The following is a 20,671-nucleotide window of genomic DNA, read 5'->3' as shown; positions in this document are numbered from 1 at the left end:
AAACCTGAGGGAGGGGGTCCAATTTGTAGCCAGGGTGGACAGAAGTATGAATAACCTGGGGATCCACTGCTTGCAACTGGCATCTGAAGTAGGTCTTGTGGGCCTGAACCCTTAACCTGTAGGGTCTGTGCTAACTCCAGGAAGCTGGAGTCATAACTTAGGACACCTACTCCGTGTCTGGGGTGTTGGAGAATTGGTTGGTATGGGAAAAAAGCTCATACATTTGGTCACAGAAGTGTTGGAATTGTTGAGTGTAGTGAAGGAAACTGTTTCCCATACAGCCACTTACTAGTTTTGTGACCATTTACAAACTAGTTATCTCTGGACCCGTTTCTGCATCCATAAAATGGGAATAGCATGTATCTCACTGGATCAATAGAAGGAAATTTATAGGAAGGCATTAAGGGCCTGGCCTATATATAGATGCTCAATAAAGGGCTGATTCCTACACCTGTAATCCTAGCATTTTGGGAGGCTAAGGCAAGATCACTTGAGGTCAGGAGTTCAAGTCCAGCCTGGGCAACAAAGTGATACCCTGTCTCTACAAAAAATAAAAAATTTGGCCGGGCGCGGTGGCTCAAGCCTGTAATCCCAGCACTTTGGGAGGCCGAGACGGGCGGATCACGAGGTCAGGAGATCGAGACCATCCTGGCTAACACGGTGAAACCCCGTCTCTACTAAAAAATAAAAAAAAAACTAGCCGGGCGAAGTGGCGGTTGCCTGTAGTCCCAGCTACTCGGGAGGCTGAGGCAGGAGAATGGCGTGAACCCGAGAGGAGGAGCTTGCAGTGAGCTGAGATCCGGCCACTGCACTCCAGCCTGGGTGACAGAGCGAGACTCCGTCTCAAAAAAAAAAATAAAAAATAAAAAATAAAAAATTAGCTAGGCATGGTGGTGCATGCCTGTAGTCTCTGTTACTCAAGAGGCTGAAGTGGGAGGATGGCTTGAGCCCAGGAGTTTGAGGCTGCAGTGAGCTATGATTACACCACTGCCATCCAGCTTGGGTGACAAAGCAAGACACTATTTAAAAAAAAAAAAAAGTCCCAGCGCAGTAGCTCATGCCTGTAATCTCAGCACTTTGGGAGGCTGAGGCGGGCAGATCACTAAAAGTCAGGAGTTCCAGACCAGCATGGTCAACATAGCGAAACCCCATCTCTACAAAAAATTAGCTGGGTGTGGTAGCACATGCCTGTAGTCCCAGGACTCGGGAGGCTGAGACAGGAGAATTGCTTGAACCTAGGAGGCGGAGGTTGCAGTGAGTGGATATCGTGCCACTGCAGTATAGCCTGGGCGACAGAGCGAGACTCCATGTCAAAACAAAACATAACAAAACAAAAAACAAAAAAAGGGCAACTGAGGCCATCAGATCAATTCCTTCCCATGTCAGCATTCTGTGGACCACTGGCCTGCATCGTAAGACTTCAGCTTGGTAATCTTTATCTGTTCACATACATTTGTTTCAATTCCTCTGCAAGAACGGGCAGGGTCCATGTCATTTTTTTTTTTTTTTTTTTGAGACAGTCTCGCTCTGCTGCCCAGGCTGGAGTGCAGTGGTGCTATCTCTGCTGTCTGCAAGCTCTGCCACCTGGGTTCACACCATTCTCCTGCCTCAGCCTCCCAAGTAGCTGGGACTACAGGTGCCCGCCACCACGGCCGACTAATTTTTTGTATTTTTAGTAGAGATGGGGTTTCACTGTATTAGCCAGGATGGTCTCGATCTCCTGACCTCGTGATTTGCCCACCTCAGCCTCCCAAAGTGCTGGGATTACTGGCGTGAGCCACTGCACCCTGCAGTCCATGTCATTTTTTACGAGTGCCTCTCGCAGATGTAGCAATCCACATGCACTTTTGCTGGCACTTGCCCCTGGGTCATTGAAAACTCATCTGAGATGGTGGTCTCCTGAAATGATTATTATTATTTTTTTGAGACGGAGTCTCACTCTTGTTGCCCAGGCTGGAGTGCGATGGTGCAATCTTGGCTCACTGCAACCTCCACCTCCCAGGTTCAAGTGATTCTCCTGTCTCAGCCTCCCAAGTAGATGGGATTACAGGCACATGCCACCATGCTCGGCTAATTTTTTTTTTTTTGTACTTTTAGTAGAGATGGGGTTTCATCATATTGGTCAGGCTGGTCTTGAACTCCTGAACTCCGGTGATCCGCCTGCCTTGGCCTCCCAAAGTGCTGGGATTACAGGTGTGAGCCACCACACCTGGCTTTTTTTTTTTTTTTTTTGAGACACAGTCTCGCTCTGTAGCCCAGGCTAGAGTGCAGTGGTGTGATCTTAGCTCACGGCAACCTCCAGCTCCTGGGTTCAAGTGATTCTCCTGCCTCAGCCTTCCAAGTAGCTGGGATTACAGGCACGCACCACCATGTCCGGCTAATTTTTGTATTTTTAGTAGAAACAGGGCTTCACCATGTTGGCCTGGCTGGTCTTTAACTCCTGTCCTCAGGCGATCCGCCCACCTCAGCCTCCCAGAGTGCTGGGATTACAGGTGTGAGCCGCCGCACCCGGTCTGAAATTATTCTTGATGGGTACAAATATAGCTATTTCTGGAGAAACACAGGCTGGTCTCTTAGAGGAACCCAGACAAGTGGTTGCAGATTATTAAATGAGAAGTGAGACTCAGCAATCCCACACAAGTGGTAGAGCTGTGACGTGGACCACCTTCTCAAGACCTCAGCTTCTCCATCACAAACAATACTGTCAGGCTTCTCACGATTTTTGGCTTCAGGGAAATATAGACACATCAGATAGAATTCTGCATAATTCCATAGGATTTGATCCTGGCTGGAGTTATTGGCTGTATGACTTTGGGCGAATGATTTATCATCAGGCTTCATTTCCTCCTATAAATGGACAGTGTCGCTTGGTGGATAAGCAATCACATGTGAAAATGCCAACACAGAACCAGCATACAGCAACTCGTCCCACCCTGAACCCCAGTGAATGGCTTGAAAGAAATACCACCAGCAATCAGGTAACAATGAGACATATACAGCTTTATTTAATAATCTGTAAAAAGTCATACTCTGGCAGAGTGATGCATTCCTTATCTCAGCAGAAAGCAAACAGTGTGTCTGAAAAGCCCCTTCCCAAGATTTGGAACTGTGTAACCCTGAGCTTACATCTCAACGTTCCCAAGAGCTGGGCTCTTGCTATGTGGCAGTTGGTCTCCACAGTTCTCTCACCCTCCAGCAATACTCTCTGTCTTGCTGTGACTTCCTCACTTAACAGTAGACAGGAGGCTGAAAACAACTTTACCTGGACAGGGCTGCCCCTACAGAGTGGCCCTTTCTCTCCTACAAAAGGGAGTTCATAGGATTAACAATCTTTCTGATGGCTGGGCAAAATGACTCATGCCTATAATCCCAGCACTCTGGGAGGCTGAGGCAGGCAGATCACCTGAGGTCAGGAGTTCCAGACCAGCCTGGCCAACATGGTGATATTCCATCTCTACTAAAAATACGTAACTTAGCTGGGCGTGGTGGCAGGTGCCTGTAGTCCTAGCTACTCGGGAGGCTGAGGCAGGAGAATCGCTTGAACCCAGGGGGCAGAGGGTGAGCCAAGTTTGCGCCATTGCACTCCAGCCTGGGTGACAGAACGAGACTCTGTCTCCAAAAAAAAAAAAAAAAAAAAAAAGATTCTGAGAAATGGGTTCTGTATCAATTTAATTTGGCTTCCATTACATCTACTGAAATCAAGGCCATACTTATTAAACATGATACTATGTTAATGGTTGTTCCTCTCTCCCCACCCATTTCTCCACCATCTACATGCTTTTTAGGCCATACCTCTCCCCTCTCTGGTAACTGAGGAATGGAGACACTCTCTGTCATAGACCTAAGAGGCACTTCTTGTGGATATGTGGATGTCCAGTATCAGATACTGCAGCGACAGCAGTTTTGCTCTTCAGAGCAGAGGCCTGGCATTTTGTTTCCACCTTCCTGTGCTAAGAGAGTCCAGTAATTAAGCCACATTCACTCCTTGGAAAAAACTCTATGTTGTATCGGAACCTCACCGATGGTTCATGGGCTTCCAGCAGAATATATTCCTCCCTTTTATTTATAGAAGAGTATACAGAAATTCATTTGGACAGAAGGAGTCTCTCTATGTAATAGGCACCCTTCTACTATTGCTCACAATCAATCAATGGTCCAGATAGCAATTACGATTTTCCACATTCCTCAGAGCTGCTCTCTCCTGAAATCACTCTGCAAATTTTGTTGACCAATTTGCAAACAAAAGAGAATGCAGTGGCCTACCCAACCTAGAAATCTATTCTGCCTAATTCCCTTAAAAACACCATTGAGAATGCAAAATAAGTCCCTTTTTTGTTTTTTTGCAGAAGCACTACAAGAAAGCGTGTCTAAAACCACAGAACTATGCACACACAAACAGAGACACACGTGCTCGCACACACACAGAGTTGGGATCAAAGAATCTTATCCGATACATAGTTGGGGGAGCACGGGAAAAAGCTGGCAAGAGAGGATATGGAGAGATCTGATCAGCTAAAGATGTTGGAATGTTACAGTATGGCATGGAAGTGGTTCTTGGGCTATACAAAAAAGGGGGTGGGCAGGCAGAGAGAATGATAAATCCAGGCTACTAGAGAGAGGTTCAGTGGCCATGCATGAGTTAAAGATAGTAGAGGCCAGTTTACATGGATGAAATGTTATATTATGGAGTGGTCATTTGAAGAAGGATGGACTTGCAATGGTCCAGGGGAGGAGCATCTGCTTAGCAGGACACCTCCATGGTCTGGTGTCTGTCCAGGACATCAGGGGACTCACAGGATTCTTGAGTTCCATCTGACTGATTGCTGGTGACAGACCGGCTGAAGGGACTTTCTCCAGAGCCGAGGCTACTCGAGGTTGAGTGGGTTCGTGATCGGGCGAGCCGAGTCATGCTGGCAGATGGTACTGTAACAGAGAACCAAGGGGACTAGAAGATGAAGCCCTAGTTAAGCCCAGCTAACCTAGGAGTCTCACCAAAGGCTTTATGTTTAGCTTTTCCGACTCATTTACAATGACACCCAGGACAAGATATAGCCATCCCCATTTGGTATTATTTGCTCTAGGTGAGTGGTGATATGTGAGGCCACTTTAATCCTTTAGATCTGGTTGGAATCTCAGCTGATTGTAGTCACCACAGAACAAGGGGAAACCCTAAGTCCAGAGTATGGCCTCTTAGCTATGCCCACACCATTCAGACAGTGACAGAATGGAGGCTTTGGGAACCCAAACAGGTAACCAAAACCTACAGTGCATGCAAGACTAAACCAAAAGAAAAGAAAGACAAACACACAAGTATGAAGGTGTTTCACAAACACAGTGCAAGCCCGATACAACGAGACTACCATCCGTGTCCACAGGCTACCTTGCTACCAGGGAGGAGATGTGTAGGACGGTGCAGGTGAAGGGCAGGGCAGGTTGGCTTGGAGCTGACCTCGACACAGGGATGAGGTACAGGTTGCCAGGGATGGAGGAGCTCTGGGGGTAGGTGTTAAACTCAGACTCCTGTTCTGCCACTGCTTGACTCCAAGGTCCTTCCAGCTTGGCTGGGACTGGGCCTTACCTGGCATATAGCCTCCCTGCCTATCCTCCTGGGCAGCAGCCACTGTATTTCAATGCTGTATTTCAATGCTGGGGTCAGAAGGTGCTATCATCTGCAGAGTTCTCTGGGCACAGGCTCTGACCCTCCTATTTAGAGCCAAGGCTGTCCTTGGATTCCTATGTCTGGAGGTTAATTCAAGAATTAGTAGGTGGCGGTGGAAGATGTGCCCTGCCTATCAAGTTTCAGCTGCTGCTATGACCCTGGATTTAGGATGACAAGAGGAGGCCTGCCCCTTACAACCAGATCCTTTCTTCCTCCTGGGAGGCCAGGGCTGGACCTGTAGGCTAAACCTCTTGGGGCGTACTGAGCCACGTTCTATCGGGCTCTCACTGCACAGGAAGACCGCGGACATGCTGCAGGCAGCCAGTGCAGCCAGGAGAGACTGGAAGGCGGGGCGGGGCCAACACAGAGGAAGGTACCTGACTCGGTGCTCAGGTGACTGAGCTGCACATACGGGACTGGAAGCAGGATGGACACAGGAAAAGGCAAGTTAGTGATCCGAGAGTGCCAAGTGGCAACCTCAGCTGCCTGGTAGACATGACAGAATACTCTAAGCCAGGGATAAAGTTTTATTTTAAGCTCCCAGAGAGGAGGTGAGGCTGACAGATACTTCAATAACATCTCAAATGTTACTTTCCCCCACCAGACAAAGGCAATTGTTTTCCCCTCGCCTATAAACAGTCATCTTGCTTTGGATCAGAAGTGGGCTGGAAGATCAGCTATTTCATAGGAAAAGGATAAGAATGGGATAGGAGAGGGGCTCCTGCTCCTCCCAGTGAGCCACAAGGCTGTGGGTGTGGGCTCGGTTGGTAGCAGCTCACAGGCAAGGATGACACAGCCACTTAAGACAAGACATACATGGTCTGCCTGGCAGGTACAGGGCTGCACCCAGGGCCCAGCTGCCCAGAGCAGCTGACCAGGCAGCTCTCCAATGACCATTATCCACACTAATACCAAAGACAGGAGAAAAATCACCCTACTGGGTAAGGAGCTCTGTACCTGGGTGAAAGAGTTTTTCTTAAAACTCTAAGAAAGGAGCAAGTGTAGATAATTCTGTGACCATGAGAAAGCTCAGGGGTCTTACAACACAAAAGACCAAGACAATGGCATATGGTATGGACACACCCTTGGACTTGCTCTAAAACACTCTCCAAGTTCATCTCCTGGAGTGGAGGAGACTTTCCCAAGGATACTGCCCTTTTCTCCTACGTCTCCGTTTCATTTCTCTTGGTCAGGAGTTATTAACCAGCTGAGTTTAAATGCAAATCATAATTTCAGATTCACACCTAGGACAGCCTAAGCTGCAGGGGTTCAAAATTGGGCTTTGGAGTCAGACTGCCAGGGTTTGAATCATGGCCTTGCAGCTGAATTTTTACCCTTGGCAATGTGCTTAGTCTCTCTGAGCCTCAGTTTCTTCTTCTATAAAATGGCACTAATAACAGAACGACCTCTTAGATTAAGAATATATAGGCTGGGTGTGGTGGCTCACGCCTGTAATCCCAGCACTTTGGGAAGCCAAGGCAGGCAGATCACGAGGTCAAGAGATCAAGACCATCCTGGCCAACATGGTGAAACTCTGTCTCTCCTAAAAATATAAAAATTAGCCGGGCATGGTGGCATGTGCCTGTAGTCCCAGCTACTTGGGAGGCTGAGGCAGGAGAATCGCTTGAACCCAGGAGGCAGAGGCTGCAGTGAGCCGAGATCACACCACTGCACTCCAGCCTGGCGAGAGTGACACTCCATCTCAAAAAAAAAAAAACAAAACAGAAAACAAAAGAATATATAGTGCCTGAAAAAAGTAAGTGCTGAGTGTTAGCTTCTCATAAATATGGACAAATCAATGTTCCATAACCATTTCAGTTTCTACTTTGCTTAAGGCTAGCTGCCACAGAGGTTATATCTCAGGAATTGTGGGCTCCCAGATGTGAAACTGGACCCCAATAATCCTAAATTGTTGCTAGATAGAAAGTTGTATACTACTCACTGTAGCCCATTCCCTGCAAAAAGTACTTGAAGGCCTCGGTGAGCTTCCCAGGCTGGGGGGATAAAACAAGAGGGCATTAATCTTCGCACAGACAGAGAGGCAGAATTAAATGGGTGTTTAAAAAAAAAAAATTTCCTTACCTGAACTACCTGGGGCAGTCCCCCACAGTCTGCCATCTAGAAAAGGAAAAATATGCAAGTCAGCTGGGACTTACCCTTAAGAGAATTGCTCTGAACACCCCAAGTCCTTTCAAACAGAACAAGATCGAATTCTAGGTTTTAATGTTTAACTGCAAGTTTACCTACATACAAACATTTATAACCTTGGATGAAAATCTGATATCATTATTACATACTTATTCCTCAATAAGACTGAAGCCCTGATTTTCAGGCCCATGGTGGGAATTTTCTGTTGAGGTGATAGTGAAGTTAACCACTGTTCTCAACCATGAAAAGCACCTGAAGAATGTTCCCTTCAGAGCCCTCGAACAGTGTGACCCTAACTTCTCTGTGCATCGTGCTTTCCAAGTCCCATTTCAACTCTACATTATCTTTCCTCCATGAGTAAGGACACTCAGCCATCAAGAGCTGATACTGATTCAGCCAGCTCGCTCAGTCAGTTACTTTCCTCTAATAGCTGGGTTTGGTAATGCTGCTTTTCACTTCATAAACATTTACAGCTGGTTATTCTCATGCGTGCAAGGATTTCTAGGATATGGCTTCATTAGTGTGTGCTGGAATTACTTGAAGGACTTGTTAAAACTCAGATTCTTGGATTCCTGTCCCAGAGATTCTGATTTGATAGGTTTGGGGTATGGTTCACGATCATGCATTTCTGGCCAGGCGCGGTGGCTCACATCTGTAATCCCAGCCCTTCGGGAGGCCGAGGCGGGGGGATCACCTGAGGTCAGGAGTTCCAGACCAGACTGGCCAACATGGTAAAACTCCATCTCTACTAAAAACACAAAAATTGGCTGGGCGCGGTGGCTCACGCCTGTAATCCCAGCACTTTGGGAGGCCGAGGCGGGTGGATCACGAGGTCAGGAGATCGAGACCATCCTGGCTAACACAGTGAAACCCCGTCTCTACTATAAATACAAAAAATTAGCCGGGTGTGGTGGCAGGCACCTGTGGTCCCAGCTACTCGGGAGGCTGAGGCAGGAGAATGGCATGAATCCTGGAGGGGGAGCTTGCAGTGAGCCGAGATGGCGCCATTGCACTCTAGCCTGGGTGACAGAGCGAGACTCTGTCTCAAACAAACAAACAAACAAAAAATTAGCCAGGCATGGTGGCACACACCTGTAGTCTCAGCTACTCTAGAGGCTGACACAGAAGAATTGCTTGAACTTAGGAGGCGGAGGTTGCAGTGAGCCAAAATCATGCCACTGCACTCCAACCTGGGCAACAGAGAGTCCATCTCCAAAAAAAAAAAAAAAGGAACTTACAGTTCTAATAAGCTCCCAGGTGATTTGAATCTACTATCCACAGTAAAGCATTTTTAGGGCATGCTGGCCCTAGGCCTGCTCTTTCTTCTAGCTGTTACGCACTCTGGGCTCAGATGATATCCTATTCAGGCTGACTGGCTTTTTTCAAAAAGGAACATGAACCCCATGGTTTCAATTCACTGGCATCAAAACTTATTATGAGGAGGGACTACAACTGAGGAGAATGCCACAGAAGACATAGAAGTTTGAGATTAACAAGGGAGAGGCCTCTGACAATTCTAAGCATAAGATTATAAACAAACATTTAATCTAACAAATATACAAAAAACCAAACCAGCACAGGCTGTATTTTCATGAAGTTTAGGAGCTGAAACCTGATTGGAATATAGAACAGTTCCCATATGCAGAGAGAATACTGGAAGAAACTATTTCCAAGATGGGTACCTATCAAATGGTTTGAGAATCAGTTCGATCTGCCATAGGAGTTATCCACTCTATTCTATGGTGTTATAGATGGGCATTTTTGCCCAAAAATAACTATGTCTATGGTTATTGTAGGGTTTAGTTTTCTGCGTTTGAATATTGATTCAAACCTGAAGTGAGAAACTAGTTTGAAACTACAAACTTAAAAAAATTTTTTTTTTTTTGAGATAAAGTCTCGCTCTTGTTGCCCAGGCTGGAGTGCAATGGCACAATCTCAGCTCACTGCAACCTCTGCCTCCCAGGTTCAAGTGATTCTCCTGCCTCAGTCTCCAGAGTAGCTGGGATTACAGGCGCCCGGCATCATGCCTGACTAATTTTTGTATTTTTAGTAGAGATGAGGTTTCATCACGTTGGGCAGGCTGGTCTTGAACTCCTGGCCTCAGCCTCCCAAAGTGTTGGGATTACAGGCATGAGCCACCATGCCCAGCCCCTCCCCCAGATTTTTAGACCAGCCCATCAATTGCCTGGAGGGCAGAACATTTTGAATGTGGTCACCTCAGAGCATTAACCTCACATTAGATTTCTAGGAACTACAGGCTGTTTCTGGTAACAGCACTTCCCTTTCAAACACACTTCAAAGAGAAAAGGAAGATGGCAGAGGTCTTTCAGACTGAAAATGTAGCAGTAAGCAACATATGATCAGCACTGAAATCTACAGTAGTCCAAGTACAAACTAGAAGGTCAGCTACCTAAACACTTTAGCAGAGGCTCTAGGAAAAGCTAGGTTGAAACAATAACAGGTAGAAATTCTTGCCTCCTATATACTCAAAAGTGGGAGACACTTGATACTATCTCTAGATATTTAGCATAAGAGTTGGTCTGTATTTGCCCTAAGAGAAAGAAAATGCATACACTCTCATCATGAGAATTGTTACTGAAAGCTTCCTTACCAATACAGCAGCAGGACTTTGCATATAAAGAATTTACATCCATTATGTTAATTCTCACAACATTAAATAATGTTGACAAAGTTTTTTTTTTGTTTTTTTTTTTTTTGAGACGGAGTCTCGCTGTGTTGCCCAGGCTGGAGTGCAGTGACCGGATCTCAGCTCACTGCAAGCTCCGTCTCCCAGGTTACGCCATTCTCCTGCCTCAGCCTCCGGAGTAGCTGGGACTACAGGTGCCTGCCACCTTACCTGGCTAGTTTTTTTTGTATTTTTTAGTAGAGACGGGGTTTCACCGTGTTAGCCAGGATGGTATCGATCTCCTGACCTTGTGATCCGCCCCTCGTGGCCTCCCAAAGTGCTGGGATTACAGGCTTGAGCCACTGCACCCGGCCTTTTTTTTTTTTTTTTTGAAACAGGGTTTCACTCTGTCACCTAGGCTGAAGCGCAGCGTCAGGAGCACAAATCCTCGAATTCCTGGGCTCAAGGAATCCTCGTGCCTCAGCTTCCTGAGTAGCTGGGGCCACAGATGCGCACCACCAAGCCCAGCTAATTTTCTTACTGTTTTTGTAGAGACAGAGTCTCACTATGTTGCCCAGACTGCTCTCAAACTCCTGGCCTCCCACCTCTGCCTTCCAAAGCGCTGGAATTATAGGTGTGAGCCACTGTGCCCAGCCAAAGTTTTTAGTTACATGGGAAAGGCTATGTCATAAAGTTGAGGAAAACATACAGGGTTGTAAATACTCTCTGACAGGGTATCACTCTGTCACCCAGGCTGGTCTCAAACTCCTGGACTCAAGCGATCCGCCCACCTCAGCATCCCAAAGTGTTGGGATTATAGGCATGAGCCACCATGCCCAGCCCCTCTTTAATTTTTTTTTTTTTTTTTTTTTTTGAGACTGAGTCTGGCTCTGTCGCCCAGGCTGGAGTGCGGTGGCCCGATCTCAGCTCACTGCAAGCTCCGCCTCCCAGGTTTACACCATTCTCCTGCCTCAGCCTCCCGAGTAGCTGGGACCACAGGCGCCCGCCACTTCGCCCGGCTAGTTTTTTGTATTTTTTAGTAGAGACGGGGTTTTACCGTGTTAGCCAGGATGGTCTCGATCTCCTGACCTCGTGATCCACCCGTCTCGGCCTCCCAAAGTGCTGGGATTACAGGCTTGAGCCACCGCGCCCGGCCTAATTTTAATGATGTAAAAATGTATAGGAAAAAGACAGCAATATTTTACCAGAGGTTTGGGTGGTAGGATTACAAATAATTTAAATTTATTTTATTCCATATCCTTTCCTCTTTTTTGCAATGTTTTACAATGAGAACATATTCAGGAAAAAAGCTTTATTTTATTTTATTTGTTTATTTATTTATTTATTTTTTTAGAGGCATCCTATTTAAATGAATATTTAATCTTTAAAATTGGAGAACAGTTACATTTTTTGTGGTTATTGCATTTAAAGTAACAAATATGTTTGCTTAAAAAACAATCTTAACTCAATGCCAGTTTCATTTTAATCAATAGAACTGATCCAAAGTTACATGCTTGAACAGTTAGCATTATATTTTCTTAGCTGTATGATTTGATGGAAAACTGATAGAAGACTTGAGTTTTAATACTAAATCTCCCACTAATCTAATTTATAATTTTAGAAGATAATTTCATTTTACTGAGTGCCCGTATTATTGTTTATAAAATTAAAATGTTCAATTCAATGATGTTCCATAGTAACTTCTGTTCTAACATTTTGAAGGGTTTCACATTTTAGAATATTTTATTGAAATATAAATACTCATAATCAATCATCTTGTGTCACGTTCAAACTTTCCCTCCTTAAACTCGTAATACACACATCATATATTTATATAAGCAAAGTATGTAAATTATACATCTATACTGAAAATAAATTTGCATAAGTTAATACTCTTACTAAATCTGAAAGACACTATTCTGTTCTATTCTCATTTGCTTTACTTTAAAAAATATTACCCTTGGCATCAGCTTCTCTTCTGCTGAACCTGCCCATTGCTTCCTCACAACTTTCTCTGGTAAATCTCACAAACTTCTCTAGTCTTTCTTTGTCTATTTCCTCTGGAAATTCAAGCTTGTCATCCACCACCATCAGCTTCTCACAGCAATGATTCCCACCAACTCTGTTCCTCGGCGCCTGCTCCAAGCCTGCCAATATCGCCGTCACCAAGACGGTCGCCAGCGTCCTGGCTGCGGACACCCAGCAGTGCGGAGACGTGAGTGGCCGCAAGCTGGGCGGCGTCGCCCTCTGGCTGCCCTGTTTATTTATTTTTGAGATGGAGTCTCGCTCTGTCGCCCAGGCTAGAGTGCAGTGGTGTGATCTCGGCTCACTGCAACCTCTGCCTCCCGGGTTCAAGCGATTCTCCTGCCTCAGCCTCCCAGGTAGCTGGGACTACAGGTGTGTGCCACCATGCCCGGTTAATTTTTGTATTTTTAGTAGAGACGGGGTTTCACCATATTGGCTAGGCTGGTCTCAAACTCCTGACCTCATGATCCACCTGCCTCAGCCTCCCAAAGTGCTGAGATTACAGGTATGAGCCACTGCACCTGGCCAAAAGCATAATTTCAAAAAGAGAATGAAGGCTGGGCGTGGTGGCTCACACCTGTAATCTCAGCACTTTGGGAGGCCAAGGTGGATGGATCACAAGGTCAGGAGACTGAGACCATCCTGGCTAACATGGTGAAACCTCGTCTCTACTGAAAATACGAAAAATTAGCTGGGGGTGGTGGTGGGCGCCTGTATTCCCAGCTACTCAGGAGGCTGATACAGGAGATTCGCTTGAACCCGGGAGGTGGAGGTTGCAGTGAGCCGAGATCGAGCCACTGCACTTCAGCCTGGGTGACAGAGCAAGAGTCTGTCTCAAAAAAAAAAAAGAAGAGAATGAGATAACCAAAGAGAGAGAAGCTTTGCTTCTTTCTGGGCAATTATTCCAATGATTAATCTGAAGCATATATAAGGGTTGGAAGTGAGGGAAGAAGACACATTACCTTTAGCAAAGTTGTATTTACAGGGTTCAGGCGGGAATTGCATTCGACCTAAAATTTAAAAAAAAGGAGAAAATAATTTTATGAGTTGCTAGGAAAAAAAATGAAATAGCTCGGCATGAGAATGATCTTGCAAGATCAACAGCTCAGTTTGCAGAAGGCTGAACCAGCCAAAGAGATTACCAAAATACATAATGGGAGATATATTTATATGATATACTTTGATATTTCTGAGCAGATCTAAAAATTTAACTTATCTAATTTTCTGAATCAGTTATGTGTCTTTAAAAAACTATAAGCTGAATCTAAGTCTTCCTACTGACTAGCTATATAACATGAAAGTAGGTTACCTTACTTCTTTGAAAAATGGACTGGACCGTGGGTCCTCTCCTGCTGGAATCTCTTTAATGGCTTCTGAGCACAACTGGTTCTAATGGCTAAGCCCTGGGCACCTCCCTTGCCTCACTTTTCACCTCTTTCCTTAGTGGGTTTGCCATTCTTTATATCCTCACTCTTTTCTATCTCAAGGTCTTTGGCTATCCAGTCCAAAGTTGAACTCTTCTCATTTTTCTCTCATGGAGTCATTTAATTAAGAATCGTGGCCCTGTGTATTCACATGTCTGATATCCTGCACCCTTGTGTTCATGAAGGCAGAGATCTCAAAGAAAATGTTCTGGGGAGACAATCTCTTGGTTCCGCATTGTTTTACAGCTATTTTGATCAACTGGATCTCTCCGTTTATATGTTTGCTAAGAACATACATGTAAAACCTGTGCTTAGAATCTGGATCCAGCAGGGTGAAATATGTAATACAAAGCAAAATGAAACCACTGCAAATGCTTCGCAACTGAGCTGAGTGAACACAGAAAGAAGTGGGATTTCTACAGGTAGATAAAGGGAAAGGGTGAGTGCTTGAGGGCTTCCAGAATTAAGGCGAAAGCATAAGCAAAGCCCCAGGGGTGGGAACGGAACAGCTACCAAGGCAAGTGTGAGGTGAGGTAGACTGAAGGTGAGGCTGGGGCACAGGCTGGAGCTGACTGTGGAAGGCAGGATGCCACAGAAGGTGTCTGAAGTGACAGGATTTGAGTTGTTTTAGGAGAGCAGTGGCCTACATGATAGACTGCAGTAGCAGCAAGCAGTGGTTAAAATTACCTAAGCAAGACCCAGTAATCCAGATGAACTTTTACTCTGGGGATTGCGGCTGGGGGGTATACAAAACTTTTCTAAAATCAGGGAATATATAAAAGTCAGGATCACCAAATCGGAGTTTTGATTTGCTCTATACAAAGGACAATGCAGACAGTGACAAATGAATGTACCCGTTCACTACAGAATGTGCATTAACTCTAAAACGTAGAATTTAAAAACTGGATCCCTAACTGCTAGGTACAGTGCTTAGAATATAGTAGATAGACTATAAATATTTTCTGGAAGAATGAACTCTCAAATCTGGATTTAATATAATCAATCATGCTTTCCTTGGTTCACTACTTTGCAATTTCTACATTATATAAGAAGTCTTGATACCTAGTAGACCAACCACAATCACTGTGGGTTTTTGTTGTTGTTGTTGTTGTTTTGTTTTGTTTTCTTTGAGATGGAGTCTTGTTCTCTCACCCAGGCTGGGGTGCAGTGGCACGATCTCAGCTCCCTGAAACCTCCGCCTCCTGGGTTCAAGCAATTCTCCCACCAAGGAGCTGGGATTACAGGTGTGTGCCATCACGCCCAGCTCGTTTTTGTATTTTTAGTAGAGACAGGGTTTTGCCATGTTGGCCAGGCTGGTCTTGAACTCCTGACCTCAGGTGATCTGCCCATCTCGGCCTCCCAAAGTGCTGGGATTACAGGCATGAGCCACAACCACTGTTTTTTGACATCTACTCTCTCCCCGGCTGCCTGAATGCACTCAGTCTTACTCATTTTCATGTTCTTCATAGCAAAGTAAATAGGAGATGCTCAAAATATGATGTTGAATGAATAAGTAAGCAAGAATAGTTACTGACAATGACTAGAATTTGTAGAGTTTCTTTTTGCTCTTCAATGCATGGATATTCCTCTTAATCCCTACACACTTGTGGGATAAAATGCTCTGGCAGAGGAACTAGGTTTGACTGCGTATGAAAGAGCATCTACTTGTGGTATAGACAGGGCTGCAGAATTCTCATAAACACTGAAGGTGTGGAAATCAGAAAGAGGAAGAGCCCTTATCTATATGGCCAAATTAATATAGTCTTGAAAAATAACTGCAGAGGTTGCTTTAAGTCCACACAATTTTAAAAAGGCAAATAAGTAGATACAAGATGAACAGAAATATTTAGCATTGTAAGGAAATTCTGATTAAGGATATTTTCTAAAAATATTTTCCTGTATTAAGTATATATGTTCATTTTAAAATGTTTTTGATAGTTTAGAAGCATGTATCTCCACCTTTTTAGCCAGCAAACAGTGACCTTTATAAAGTTCCTTCTTGATAAATTGGGGTCACCTCTATAACCTTTTTACCTCTGGGGAATGTTTTTTGAGGAAGGGGAACTGAGCGTTATTGGCCTCTATGGGAAGTCATGCCATGTATTTCACACCAGACACGGAGTGTTTTATAGGACAGTTCAGGGAGATGCGAATGTATCCTTTCACATCTGCATGTTCTCACCCTACAAACATTTCCCCACTCTACAAACCTTCTCAACTATGTCTACACCTCTGATTATTTGTTAGACTTCCTTTCCAAAAAGCTTTACTCCATAATGTTTTGCTCTATTTAGGGCAAAGAAATCAAGTAATTTCACAGAGATATTTAGTTAAGTTATATATGCTGTAGGAAACACATAATAAGACATATGAAAAACTATCAACTTCATTTGTAATCAAATAAATGCAAATTAAAACAGTGAGATACTATTTTTAACCTATCGAATTAACTACTAATAAAAAAAAGATTCGATGCTAGACAGTGTGCAGTGAAACAGGCATGCTTATACAGTGCTGGTGGCAATATACTGGTATATTCTTTCTGGAAAGGAACCTGGCAAAATGTATGAAAGACTTTGTAAAGATTTATAATTTTGGACACATTAATCCCACTTCTGGAAATCCATCCCAAGGAAATAATAAAAGATTCAAAGATTTTCTAAGGATGTCCAACAGTATCATTATTTTTATTTTTATTTATTTTTTTGAGACAGAGTGTCTCTCTGTCTCACCCAGGCTGGAGTGCAGTGGTGCGATCTTGGCTCACTGCAGCCTCTGACTCCCAGGTTTGAGCGATTCTCCTGTCTCAGCCTCCCAAGTAGCTGGGAATACAGGGGCATGCCACCACACCCAGCTAATTTTTTGTATTTTTAGTAGAGACGGGGTTTCACCATGTTGCCCAGGCTGGTCTTGAACTCCTGACCTCAGGTGATCCACCCACCTCGGCCTCCCAAAGTGCTGGGACTATAGGCGTGAGCCACCACACCTGGCCAACAGTAACATTAATAGTGCAAAATTGGAATTAATCAACATGAGAACAAAGTTAAATAATGGTAAACCTACAGACATACTGATTCTGTAATGGAAAAATGCTATCAATAGTGTTAAGTCAGGCCCCCAAATCTTGTATATTTAATATAATCAGGTCTACGTAAGGCAAAAAATAATACTCTGTCTTTAGGTAATAGGATCATGATTTTCCCCTCATCCTTCTATTTTTAAATTTTTTTCATATTTTCTACAATGAGCATATATCATTTTTATCCATGTGCTATGTCCTTCAGAAGGAGGCAGAGGTGGCCTTCCAGCCTGCTGGATTTATGGTGGTAATCTATTCCAGATTAAAGGCTGAGGCTGTCAGAAATCTGACAATAAGTAAACGGTGTTTAGTTGTACTACTTGCCACAAAGTGAACTACACAACACAAAGCAATCAAGAAAAAAACTGATCCCATCTAAGGAAATCTAATGATGAATTAATTTTCCAAAATGTATGACAAAGAGCAAACCCTGATATGTGCAATCAGAAAGAACGAAAACTAGTATTTACCGACTGTTTCTAGTGTGTCAGCAGTGTGCTACATACTTTTTTTTTGAGACAGGGTCTCACTCTGTCACCCAGGCTGGAGTGCAGTGGCGCAATCATGGCTCACTGCAGCCTTGACCTCCTGAGCTCAAGCAAACCTCCTACCTCAGCCTCCAGAGTGGCTGGGACTACAGGCTGTCACCATGCCAGCTAATTTTTTTTTTTATTTTTTGAGATGGAGTCTCGCTCTGTTGCCCAGGCTGGAGTGCAGTGGCACGATCTTGGCTCACTGCAAGCTCTGCCTCCTAGGTTCACACCATTCTCCTGCCTTAGCCTCCCGAGTAGCTGGGACTATAGGTGCCCGCCACCATGCCCGGCTAATTTTTTGTATTTTTAGTAGAGATGGGGTTTCACCGTGTTAACCAGGGTGGTCTCGATCTCCTGACCTCATGATCCGCCCACCTTGGCCTCCCAAAGTGCTGGGATCAGAGGCGTGAGCCACCGCGCCCAGCCACGCCAGCTAATTTTTTTAAAAAAATTGTAGAGTTAGGGTCCCACTGTGTTGCCCAGGCTAATCTCAAACTCTTGGGCTCAAGTGATCTTCCTGCCTCAGCCTCCCAAAGTGTTGGGGATACAGGCGTGAGCCACTGCACCCGGCCTATACATCTTATTACATTTTGATCTCATTCATCTTCACAGCATGAGGACATACTTACCACAGCCTCAACTGCAGGCGAATTGTCCCCTACCACCAGTAAAGTAGAACACCTAGGTAGGCAAAGTAAGAGGTATCACTCAGCAAATAGACACATAAATTCCACTGAACACCAAATTAGTCTATGAAAGGCAAAGATATTTGGCAAGTCAGCTGAGGAAACTGAAGAACTTACTTTAATGTTTTTGATTTGTTATCATTTTGGCCCAGTATGGGTCTTTCGATCTCCAGGTCTCTGCGTCTAGAAAAACAAAGCAGAAGCAATGCCCTTTTTGGGTAAAGTCATAGCAACTCAGGTTTTCTGGTCATAAACACCAAAATTTATCAAGGAAGGTGAAACTATCTTTTCTTCACACCTGAGAAGGGAAGAGGCCTGTGACTTGGTTCTTGAGTCGCCACTTCAGTGGCATCTGGTACGGAGCAGGAAGGAGGCTCCTGGCTTAACCCTGAAGGACTCTTTGGGATGCTACAAGGAGACAGCCTCAACACTCAACAGCAACCCCACTGAAACTCTCAAGTCCTAAGTGTTTAATTAATTAATTTTTTTGAGACAGAGTCTCAGTCTGTCACCTAGGCTGGAGTGCAGTGGCGCGATCTCAGCTCACTGCAATCTCCGCCTCCCGGGTTCAAGTGACTCTCCTGCCTCAGCCTCCCAAGTAGGTGAGACTACAGGCGCCCACCACTATGCCTGGCTAATTTTTGTATTTTTGTAGAGATGGGGTTTCACTATGTTGGCCAGGCTGGTCTTGAACTCCTGACCTTGAGATCCGCCTGCCTCGGCCTCCCAAAGTGCTGGGATTATAGGCGTGAGCCACCGCGCCCGGCCCTAAGTGTTTAATTTACAGGAATAAATTCCTTAAGAGAATGACTTACACTTTGAGGAGGAGGGAGGGGTGTTTTCCTCGTAACTGAGTTTAGCACAGGGCTTAATCTTTCTGATTTCAACTAAAAATAGGGAGGCTCTGTTATATAGAGGAAAGAGCTAGAGAGACAAGGTTCAAAATCTGGCTTCACTCCTTACTGGCTGTATAACTTTGGTTAAGTTACAGCTGATCCATTTCCTCAATCTTTGTCCATGTTTCTAGAAAGCCAGAAAGGGCTCACATTTTCACCTCAGAGAAGCTCGTCCCAATATTAGATACAGTCCTCTCTCCTTCTCCCGCCCTCCTCTTTTTAGAGCTGTTTACATTTAAGTGAAGAAATGGGAAAAAACTATACCCATTGTAGGAATTCAAGAAGAGCTGCAGGTTGTCTTGGTTGATGTCTTGGGCAATATGCATTCTGTAGGTTTGGATCAGGTCCAGGTTGGCCTGTAACTCTTCCTAGAACAATTTAAAGAAGACATGGGCAAGCTTTTGAGCTCCAGAATAAGTCCATCTTGTTTGGTTTGCATTTTCATTACCACGAGTCAAATCGTGCAGCTCATGATGGGAACTGGGGCAGAGCCTGGGGACTACTGATGTGCTCGTAGGCTGAATGGCTGATGATTTGCATCAGACTGGTTCAGTGCCATATTCTGTGTCAGATGAGGGCAGCAAAGGATTCAAGTACTAGTTGTGGAACTTAGGTCACCTCATCACTCTGAACCCTGATTTCTTTGTGTGTTTTTTTAATGTTCTGCCATTCTTCACAAAAACGGAGATACTATAAAATGAAGACAATAACCAGCTATCTGACAAGGCTGTTTTAAAGATTAAGTAAGAAAAGTTATAGAAACATATAAACCACAAAGTGTAAAACAAATGGAGCGTAACATTTCTTTTTTTTTTTTTTTTTTTTTTTTGAGACAGAGTCTCGCTCTGCCGCCCAGGCTGGAGTGCAGTGGCCGGATCTCAGCTCACTGCAAGCTCCGCCTCCCAGGTTCACGCCATTCTCCTGCCTCAGCCTCCCGAGTAGTTGGGACTACAGGCGCCCGCCACCACGCCCGGCTAGTTTTTTGTATTTTTTAGTAGAGACGGGGTTTCACCGTGTTAGCCAGGATGGTCTCGATCTCCTGACCTCGTGATCCGCCCGTCTCGGCCTCCCAAAGTGCTGGGATTACAGGCTTGAGCCACCGCGCCCGGCGTAACATTTCTTTTCTTTTTTTATGAGACAGAGTCTTGCTCAGTTACCCAGGCTGAGCAATGGTGCAGTCTCAGCTCACTGCAACCTCCACTTCCCGGGTTCCAGCGATTCTCCTGCCTCAGCCTCCTGAGTAGCTGGGATGAGGGTCATGCACCACCATGCTCAGCTAATTTTTTTGTATTTTTAGTAGAGACAGGGTCTCACCATGTTGGCCACACTGGTCTTGAACTCTTGACCTCAAGTGATCTGCTGCACCTGGCTGCATTTCTTCTAATAACCATAAATCTGTGCAATTAACTTATCTATATCTTCAATGATATAATCAGCGTATTACCTATCTATATGTACCACCATTTAATATTACACACTGTATAATTATATATTCCATTGCGTTTATGACACTTTATTGATTTAGTAATTCATTATTTATTTTAATCTTTTAAATTTTATTTCAGAGATGGGGACTCACTATGCTGCTCAGGCTG

General features: G+C 44.7%; 1 protein-coding gene across 2 annotated transcripts in view; it reads right to left on the bottom strand.

The window, feature by feature from the left end:
* Positions 1 to 2,974: 2,974 nt before the first annotated feature.
* The window catches only part of NDRG3 (NDRG family member 3), a 93,024-nt gene continuing 75,327 nt past the window's right edge, over positions 2,975 to 20,671 (bottom strand). Inside the window, exons 10-17 of one of the 2 annotated variants that reach the window (XM_025399853.1) lie at positions 19,341 to 19,444; positions 18,298 to 18,363; positions 18,124 to 18,175; positions 13,421 to 13,468; positions 7,742 to 7,777; positions 7,602 to 7,653; positions 6,037 to 6,075; positions 2,975 to 4,923 (exon numbers count right to left, since the gene is read on the bottom strand). In XM_025399853.1, the coding sequence (XP_025255638.1) occupies positions 4,742 to 4,923; positions 6,037 to 6,075; positions 7,602 to 7,653; positions 7,742 to 7,777; positions 13,421 to 13,468; positions 18,124 to 18,175; positions 18,298 to 18,363; positions 19,341 to 19,444 (579 nt within the window). In that variant the 3' untranslated portion in view covers positions 2,975 to 4,741. The remainder of the gene's footprint in view (positions 4,924 to 6,036; positions 6,076 to 7,601; positions 7,654 to 7,741; positions 7,778 to 13,420; positions 13,469 to 18,123; positions 18,176 to 18,297; positions 18,364 to 19,340; positions 19,445 to 20,671) is intronic. The other variant, XM_025399854.1, reaches the window with a different exon arrangement.

This window comes from Theropithecus gelada, chromosome 10 (assembly GCF_003255815.1).
Source record: "Theropithecus gelada isolate Dixy chromosome 10, Tgel_1.0, whole genome shotgun sequence".
NCBI lineage: Eukaryota > Metazoa > Chordata > Mammalia > Primates > Cercopithecidae > Theropithecus > Theropithecus gelada.
The sequence above is the reverse complement of the archived record's forward strand: the minus strand, read 5'-3'. Positions and strand labels throughout refer to the sequence as shown.